The following is a 9440-nucleotide window of genomic DNA, read 5'->3' on the forward strand; positions in this document are numbered from 1 at the left end:
GACACTTCACTGCTTTGGTCCAGGCTATTTACTGAAAAAACAAAATATCTTACCAAGTATTTTTGGTCTAGTTTCTAGTGCAAATATATTTAGTGTGCTTGAAATAAGCCAAAACTAACCCTATAAGTAACTTTTCCACAATATATAGGAGTCAATAATTCCTTAAAATTGATTTAAAGAAAGTACTAGTTCTGCTGGCAGATCATTTCACTTATAACAATGAACAAATGTTTCACAGAGCAGCCCTCCACGCTACTTCTCATTGAACCGCTGGTAAATTCATTGTTAAAGGGTTAATGGGAGCAATGTTGCGATGAATTCCTGAAGGCGGAGATTCAGAAAGAGCAGGAGCTTCTTAAAGAGACAGAAGCCCAATTTCACGGTATTAAATTACAAAGTCAATTTTCTTTTAAGTCATATTTGATTTATACTGCATTTTTGCAGTACTGAAGGCAACAAAGATACTTGATTGTACTATAAGATGGTACAGCGTGACTGGAAAATGCAAACTATACTACTGGACAGAGCTGTGGGATGCCTCTCTTCTGTAGGGATAGGAAATCTTTTCAGAGTTGATGGGAAGAGATGGACTAAGCTAAATACAAACCGATTCTGGACCAAGTCCTGTTAGAAGCTGCGTAACTGCAAATTGCTCAATTATATGGTGAATGGAAACGCAGCTGGAGTCTCAAAAGCTACTTTTTTAAACATGGTCTTAAAACATTATCTCTGCACACTGTTCTTGGACTCTGGATGTCCTTTGCATATCCGTTAAACGCTACACAGCGTAGGGACACACAGATGCTGTCTTGTCATGTGTTTATTTCGAGGGGCTTACAGTTTCAGAGGCTGGGTCTTTGAGTGACTGAGAGGAGGGAAGTGGGGGGAGGGCCCTGGTAAACACATGGTGTGGAGAGAGAGAGAGAGACAGAGAGGCAGGGTGGGGAGAGCCACTATAAAAGAAACAGTCAGAGCTCCTGGTGGCATTCGCTCCAGCAAGCCGACACTGGCACATACAAACGACAGACAGAGCTGAGACCCACTGACGGGGTTAGAGTCGACACCGGCAACAATCGCTTTTTCTTCAAGACTGATTTTCTCCATTCTGCCAAGACTTGGAGGTCTGCACCCTGGTCCACTCTGGCTTTTTTTCCCCTTCTGAGATAGAGATTTTTCTCCTCTTCTTCTACCACAAGGCTCCCAAACGAGCAAGAGAGGACGAGCTTGTGTCCGCAGAGACTGTCTTAACATTTTTGTTGCACTCGTGCTCCCGTTCCACCATGGCTGCTTTGCGTCAGATGCCGGCGGAGACCTCAGGCTTCCACGTCCTCTCGGCCCACCTGATGGCCACCGCCACAGAGGAGTTCCCCCAGCAACTGCCCGTCCCCAAGAGCCCGGCGAAGGGCAAGAGTCGCTCCCGCCGACCCCGGGAGGCCCGCTTCAAAACCCAGCCGGTCACTTTCGCCGAGATCGCTGAGGTAGAAGAGGAAGGCTCTTCCCCTTTGGAAGAAGAGAGGGCACGTCGCTCCTTCCTGCAGTCGTTGGAGAACCTGCGGCGGAGCACACAGGCCCTCTACTGCCCGGGGGTGACCAATCACACCCCCACGCCCACGCAGGCCAGCCTGGACTCCAGCGACTCCGACTCCACCCAGTGAGGACTTCACAGATGGAGGTCGACTGAACAGAACCAAACTTGTAGTCCTGCCTTTATGCGTAAAGCTACTGCTGCCACGCAAAACTCTGCATTTAGCTCACCAACTCATCTGCACACTGCTCCAAGATGCACATTGGACCTTTCCATATCGATCTCCATCGCTGGCTGGTTTTACAGCTGTACAGATATAATGTGTAGAGGTAGCAAACAATGCAACATTCAGCACAACGTCTTGTTTCCTACTGTAGTTATTTAGGAGTAATACGGAAGAGGAAGGGTATTTTCCCAGTTTGGAGCTATAGAGCACGTCTGTTTCTATCTAGGTTTTTCTACTTGATGAGCGAATGTGGCGAGGATGACTAAAAATGTTAACGTTGTGATTGATTTTTCTGTAAATACATTGACAAAGCAAAACGTCCTGCAGCAAAAGTTAGCCGGCTGGGCCTGGAACCGTAGAGGACCATCACAGATTTTACCTGGAGACTCGCAAAGGGATTTTTTCCTCCCCAGCTTCTCAGTTAATAAAATCAGTGCTGTTGCTTTGATCACTGAGCAGAAATTCCCTTTCTATTTTTCAAAATGAATTTATTTATTATTATTATTTGCATAACCAAGTACATTTCTAGATGTAAAGTTTCTATGACTTCTGGTCACTTTGACTTTCATACAAATGATAACCTTTATATTTTGTGATTCTATTACTTTGTATGTGTATATGTATATATATATATATATATATATATATTTGCTTATGTACTTCAATAAATATTTTCAAGGACACTGAGTCAATTTCAGATTCACTTTGAGAAGTTTGAAAGAAACTAAAAACATAAATCAACAAGACTTTGATGGCACCTGGAGCAAATGGCAATAACCCACAGTAACAGAGCAAGTGATGTACAACCTGACCGTTAAACATTGTTTAGGATTTTTCAATAAACTGAGGTTGGGTCCATTCAGAAAACATCAACATAGGCCAATGTTAATGTACGCTAATGTTAACGTAACTTAACGTTGATGCAGGCTAACATTAACATAAGGCAACCTTAACGTACACTAATGTCAACATCAACATTGTCTTGCTGCACTATTTTGCTCGATTCAAATCTTGCTTGCCTCTCAGTGTGAGCTTTCTCCCGTTGACCTCGACAATTTTTCCTGGGCCAATCAGATAACAGAAAGAGAAGTTGTGAACTTCTCTTGTTCACAATCTCAATTCTAAGATTGTGTGCAATCTTAGAATTGTAGTCTGCCTGTAGTTTTAGCAATGTGTTGACCACACTTCCAAATATTGAATTAGCATTAACAGCCATCATGTTCGACTTGGTACTTTTCTTTTTGCAGTGGAGTGTGGTTGTTTACAGTGGAGGCCATTTCCGGTAAGCTTCATAGCGTTGAACTGGCACATTACATACGTCATGGCCAAACATTAGGGATCAGGTAACGTTTAAAACGTCATCAGAGTCCTCGCCTCCAGGAAACAATCGTTTTTCTTCAACCAAGAGCCTAGAACCTCTACGAAGAAGAAAAAGTACAAAGGGCAAATTAATCGTTATAAGGACCAAATAACATAACAGCTCCACCAATGAAGAGTGCATGAAAGTTTTATCTTCCCATTTGTCTTCAGGGTTTTTGTCGTAAAAGGCCGATTACTTTCCGCTGACCCCATGTGCGAACACTCAGTACTTGACCTGTGTCTGCTGCTTGGCCGGTGACGCACTTTCAGTAATGTCAGGTTTTTGTTTTTTCCCAGTGAACTCGGCCACAACACTGTTACGTCTGCTGGAAAAACGGGCCAATCACAGAGCTGCTCCAGCTCCTCTACTGTTCATGAAAAACTTTGAGTTTCTTTTACATTATTCCTCTTGTCTGCACAGCCCTAATCTCTCTGACGTCGCTCCGGAGACAAAAACAAGTGGAAAAAATCCCCCAAAACAAGCCAAGTTGTGTGTCTTGTTTTCAATACAAACAGAAGGCAGAGCAGAGGGCGGGTTTGATGGAAGATGGAGGGTTTATTTTAGCTGTATCAGATCAGGAAAGGTTCAAACATGGCAGTGAATGAAAACCGTCCCAGTTCTGTGACGTTCATCAGACCTAATTTAGTCGGAGTAATGAGTGATGTCCTCATACAGAAAGATCAGCATGACTAATATATCTGGTACAGTGTTTTGTTTTTGTGTGTGTTTTTTTTCTATTTTCTCTGGAATAAGAGTCGTCTCTAGCATCTGCTGTGTGATTCCACCCACAGCCTGGGGAACATTATGCTAAGCAACCTGCTTGTGATGTGTTTTTTTTTTATTATTGTTGTTTTTCTCTTGCCCTAATTGCATTTTTATTAATCTGTTGACATTTCTGGCTCCTGGATAATTCTCTGGAGGATACTCGAGCAAAGAATTATAATTAAAATATTCAACAGTGCTTTGAGATTTTAAAAAAGTATCAAATAAGTATTAAAACAAATAAAAAATTAAAAGCAGAGCTACGATTTTACGTAAAATGGAGAATGAAATCACATCTACAAAAATTAAATATGTTTTTTGTAGATGGAATTTAATAAGCACATGAAAAGTAGAGCAAAAAATTCACTGTAGCATAATCTCACACTAAAAGAAGGTGAAGCTTTTGTGAAATACCAGCACATTTAAAAATAATAGTAATAATTTGGTGGCCCCTTATTCGGTGTTTTAGCAGGAGAATTTTCTGGAACATATTGCCAAATAAATACAGAAATTGTTCCCTAGATGCAAACTCAGCGTTTGTGCATGACAACCAGAGGCCCCAACCTTAAATAATTCATTAGCCTGCCAGAGGCCCCACAACTCTGAACGATCTGGAGCAGGGATGTCCAAACTGCGGCTCGCTGGCCACTTTCAGCCCCTGGACTGATTTTCTGTTGCCCCCTCAACTGCAATTTTGTTGGGAGGCAGCGGGGGAAATCCGATGTTCATAAAAAATTATACAAATCTAAATCAAAAGTGCTCACGAGCTAAAAAATGAGGGGGAAAAAAGTAAACAAAAACACTAAAATCACCTTTTTTCCTACTCGACAATAAATTAAGCATGCAATAGTTAAATATTTTACTTGGACAAATTAAGTATTAGTTGTTTTTTTTTCTATTTATTTTTTTTAGGAAAGGGATGCCTTTCTTACTTTGATAATGACTGCTGTATTCAGACAAGTTTAAGAAATAAATCAAGGGCAAATCTGGACACAGCAGAGTCTGCTTTGGTATACAAGTCACTGGATAAATGTGTTTTATTTAATATGGAATGAAAGTGGATGCAAAATGTGATAATTAAAAAACATTTTACCTCATGTTGCATGGTAAAAATATTTAACATTTTCAGAAATGATTTTGCCCTATTTAATTTTTTTTTTTTAAATCTAAATTTGGAAGGCCCAATTTATATCACTCTTGAATTAAAGGTTGGAGTTTTCTCCGATGTGGCGGTGAGATTTTGCAACTTTAACAAATATATTGTTGCGATCTGTTGAGGATTTTCAGTCTCACAAATACTTGCTGATTTATTCCTTAATATTGTTTTTCAGAGTTCATTGATGTTTCAGTTTGTTTGTTTGTTTTCCAAACAACCAAGTTGAGATATTTATTTTTAAGTGAGTATTTCAGAGTCCAGGTGTGTCTTAAATGTCCTTTCTGATACCAAGTTTCATGCCTTCACTGTTTGTCTCCCCCTGGTGGTGTACAGTTACAAGTGATCATAAATCCACAGCAAAGGTTGTGGTTTACCTTTCAAACTTATTGTTCATTTTCCTGACAAATCTCTGTGAAGTATGTGCTTGTTTTGAATTTATATATAATTTAGATAATTTATATAATTAAACTATAATACCCATCTTCCTGAAAGGTCTCTAAAAGCCCATGGAAATCCCCAGACCTCAACATCACTGCCCTGAATGAGTCGGGACATTTTTCCCCTTTTTAGGCAATGCAGTGCAAACAGAGAGAATGCCAAGTTCTCTTGTAAATAACTGGTGAAGGAAGGCTATTTCAACCCTAAGCATGTTTAATATGACTTACTTTTCAGACAAGGATAGAAAGTAATAATATATAAAAAAAATTAAAATCTCAATTCCATGCTTCATATTTCCTGGAACCAAAATGGTTGAATATGTTAAATATTCAACATTATTTGAATATTTGTGGTAACCTATTGAAACCATCTTTATGATAGGTTAAAATGTTTACATGTGTCTGTTTTTTGGAAGCCATGTTGGATTTGGAGGTCGGGTTTAGGGAGAGCACTGGCTTTGCTTGGCCTTTCTGTTAAATTTTCCAAGGTTAATATTTAACTTTTATCTAAATGAATAATTAAGTCAAACCTTTCAGCCAATCAAGCAGTGCCAAAAGATTAAAAGTTTTTAGTAATATAAAGACAACAAATCCAACTCCTCTCCTGTTCAGATTGTCTGTCAGAAGGGTGATAATTCGAGAACTTTTTACATTAATTTTTTTTAAAGGTGTGTATTTAAAAAAAAAGTCCAAAATAATTATGACCCAAATGATCAAATACTTATATTGAAAACTTCTGACAAGTAGTGCACATTAACTTTGTAAAATTCTTACCTGGTTTCAATACATATCGCAATGACTAAAAAGTAAGACATGGAAATATTTTAACTGGAAATATTTCTTCTAAAAGGTTTGAATTATTGCCAAGATGACCTCCCCTTTGTTCAGAAATAATAGTGATTTTAAAAGAAAAAGAAAAACATTGTGTTGCTTTTCGAAATTATTTTTAAGGTTTTAACAACAATTTTGTTTAGAAAGAAAGAAAGAAAGGAAGGAAGGAAGGAAGAAGCTAAATGCAACCTCTTCCTATCAATCTCTTACGTATTCTTACGTCAGACATCCTTGTTTAGTTGACAAGAAACCCAACCAATGAATTGTGTGCATACCGGACTCGTGACGCACGCATGAGTTTACTTTTGACCAATCAAACTGGTGTCATGAGTAACCAACCAATTAGATTTTGGAGGCGGAACAAATATTGAAGGCGCGCGAACGGTTAAGGACACCTATGAGGAAAATGGCGATTATGTAGTTTAGGTATGCGAGTAACGTCGTGTTGACTCTCTAAGCTGTCTGGAAAGTATATTTTTTACGTGCCGGGGTGTCTGTTTTATAGCGCAGGCGTTGGGTTATTTCAAAGAGAGCCGTCAGAACATTGGTAAAGCGTCACATCTGACTGAAGTTTGTACAGCTGTATTGTAACGTTGTTGTTTGCTAGCAGATAGCTGTTACTGTGGAAACATGAAGTTAACCAAACCGACCCACTTAAAACTAAGGTAAAGTTATTACATGAAATGAAAGAGCGGTGTATTTGAACTGCTAACCCTGTCACGGCATTCTTGGTCAACATTTGACCAAAACGTACCAAGTTTTTCATGCCGTTTTCCCATTTATTGACATTACATTTAACAGCATGGCTCTGCACAACCTAGTGTTTGTTATCGATGTTGATTATGAAGATCACGCGTCAGACCATCCACTGGAGGTTCGAAACAATTTCGTGAAACGGGGAGTATTGAATATCCTGTTGCATTTCGGCTACAAATATGGATTTGAGAAAGTGCGCTGGGGTTATACGTTTTTCCAGGCAAAAGCTGGTCGCAGTGCCAGCGTCATATCGAGAGGATCCGACTTCAAGGAGCTGCGACACAAAACATTCGAGGACTTTGAGCAAGAGCTTGAAGCGAGATTCGATGTGAAGGATAAAGTGTGTCCTTCCCAACAGAAGCAACAGTCCAGCAAATCGGTTTCAGTTCAAAACGCTCTTAGGGAAACTCTGCTGGACTTCCAGTGGGACAGACCGGACATCACTTCTCCGACTAAACTTTCACTCAGACCCAGGAAGTCAAGTCGTGTTACAGGAAAGGCCGGTGTGTCTCAAGAAAGCGACTCTTCAAGCAGCGGGAAGAATATGGTGTTTGTGGTCTCACGGTGTCCCCGTTCGAGGGCTCATCTCTTGGACTACCTGTCTGTAAAAGACGGCGACCTGCCAGCAGATGTGACCGAATATATCCTGCCGAAGAGTCTTAACGACATGGTTGCCCAGCAACAAGTTGTTCTGCACTGGATTGACACTCGTCCACATGTTGAGGTAAGTTCAGAGACTGAGGCGGCACTACTGAAAAGTCGACCTTTTTTTTAATACTGTTAATTCAAAGTTGTTTTGTTTTTAATTGTTGTTTTGTTTTTAATTAAGTCGATTAAAGATTTTTTTTAAGTCAACCAAAAATTCACATATTGTCATCAGGCACATTAACTTGAGAAAAATCTTAAATCAAGATTTAGATGCTGAAGTTTAAATTTGTGGTAGGTTTTCTCTGAATTCACACACCATCAACAGTTATAATTGTTCTCATAATAAAACTACAATTATTTCCATATTAATATCGCATTTGAAAGTAGCAGAGGAACTAGAATTATTTTTTTGTTGCAATCAACTAGCTTCCATCAAATTCTGTTTGCACTTAGGCTTCAAGGGGAAAAATACAAACAAACCAAACATACAGACCTAGGTCTGTCAAGATGAGAAGAAATTTTGCCCAACAATAAATTGTCCCAGAACTTGCTGCAATAAATCATAATATTGTTGTTTTGAGACAATTTACAAGTGATATAATAGTAATTATGAAACAATAATGCAAGGACACTTTCTCAAAGATCGATAAACTTTACATTTTATGATCATTTAAACCAGGGGTGTCCAAAGTCAGTCCTCGAGGGCCGGCTTCCTGCATGTTTTAGTTCTTTAGTTGTTACTACCTAGTGGTAGTAACAACCTCATCTGCAGGCTAATGTTCTGCTTAGGCCTTCTAATGAGCCATCATTTGATGCAGGTGTGTTAAACCAAGGAGAGAACTAAAACATGCAGGATGCCGGCCCTCGAGGACCGACTTTGGACACCCCTGATTTAAACATTGGAACTGAAAGACATTTTAAAAATCCAAAATGTATAAACAAAACAACAGAAAAAAAAAACACAAATAAAATGAATTCTGAAGTCTCTGTAGACAAAATTATGTTTCAAAAAAGGAATAGTTGAGACCAAAGCACCAGACTTAAGACTAGTTCTGTTAGAAAGAGAAACGAGAAAAACGGTAAATCAACAAAATGAAAAATAACAAGTTTGTCTTAGTGTATCATGCAATTAATTGATTTATTGTTTACTGTGACAGGCCCGTACAGACCCACTGAATAATTTAGAATATTATTGAAAAGAAACGTCATCACCAAAGTGAAACGCATTCTATAGACGCACAGATGGATGTTTTTGAACTTGTGTTTTCAGCGATAATTTCGAACCGTCCCTCTCCGCTCATCTCCTGTGGAACCTTCCGTCTTGTTTCAGATCAAGAGCTGCAAGGACGGCTTCGGCTCCGACAAGCTGTCTGCGGTTCTGGCCCAAGCGGGCGGCAGAGTGATTCCCCTGGTGGCTCTGTTGAACCTCTGCTCCAATCACATCTCTGACCCGAGACACAGGAGGGAATCCTCCCTGTTCAGCTCCAGCGTGGGCTTCCTGCTGTCGTCAGAGAGGCTGTACCGCCTGGCTTTTCCTGCCGCAGACGCCGTCCTACGATGGGACTACGGTTCGTGGAAACGCAGAATGTTTTCCAGAACGTTCCAAAACATTGATAATTATTGTAACTTCAGTCATTTATCCAGATAATGTTTTTTTAAAAAAAGTTCACTTTACCTGTAAGTAGGTCTGAGAGATAAATTGACTTTAATGATTAGTTAAAGTCTGGATTTTTTTTTTT

The 9440-nt window shown here is 39.6% G+C and overlaps 2 protein-coding genes across 2 annotated transcripts in view; both read left to right on the plus strand.

Moving 5' to 3' along the window:
• Positions 1–216: 216 nt before the first annotated feature.
• On the plus strand, positions 217–2424 carry cunh11orf96 (chromosome unknown C11orf96 homolog). Its single transcript, XM_007573452.2, has one exon. It carries the CDS (start codon positions 1281–1283, stop codon positions 1653–1655), a length of 375 nt encoding a protein of 124 aa, XP_007573514.1. The 5' UTR covers positions 217–1280; the 3' UTR covers positions 1656–2424.
• A 3862-nt stretch (positions 2425–6286) lies between these two features.
• LOC103152848 (treslin-like) overlaps positions 6287–9440 on the plus strand; it is a 12040-nt gene continuing 8886 nt past the window's right edge. The window contains exons 1-2 of the mRNA XM_016661458.1: positions 6287–7777; positions 9032–9269. Coding sequence (XP_016516944.1) covers positions 7100–7777; positions 9032–9269 — 916 coding nt within the window. The 5' untranslated portion in view covers positions 6287–7099. The remainder of the gene's footprint in view (positions 7778–9031; positions 9270–9440) is intronic.

The sequence above is a fragment of the Poecilia formosa genome, unplaced genomic scaffold (genome assembly GCF_000485575.1).
Source record: "Poecilia formosa unplaced genomic scaffold, Poecilia_formosa-5.1.2 Scaffold330, whole genome shotgun sequence".
In the NCBI taxonomy this organism is placed as follows: domain Eukaryota; kingdom Metazoa; phylum Chordata; class Actinopteri; order Cyprinodontiformes; family Poeciliidae; genus Poecilia; species Poecilia formosa.

Bases quoted from the DNA above. Each gene is read 5' to 3' on its own strand.
- cunh11orf96 (XM_007573452.2), top strand. From the start codon at position 1,281: ATGGCTGCTTTGCGTCAGATGCCGGCGGAGACCTCAGGCTTCCACGTC.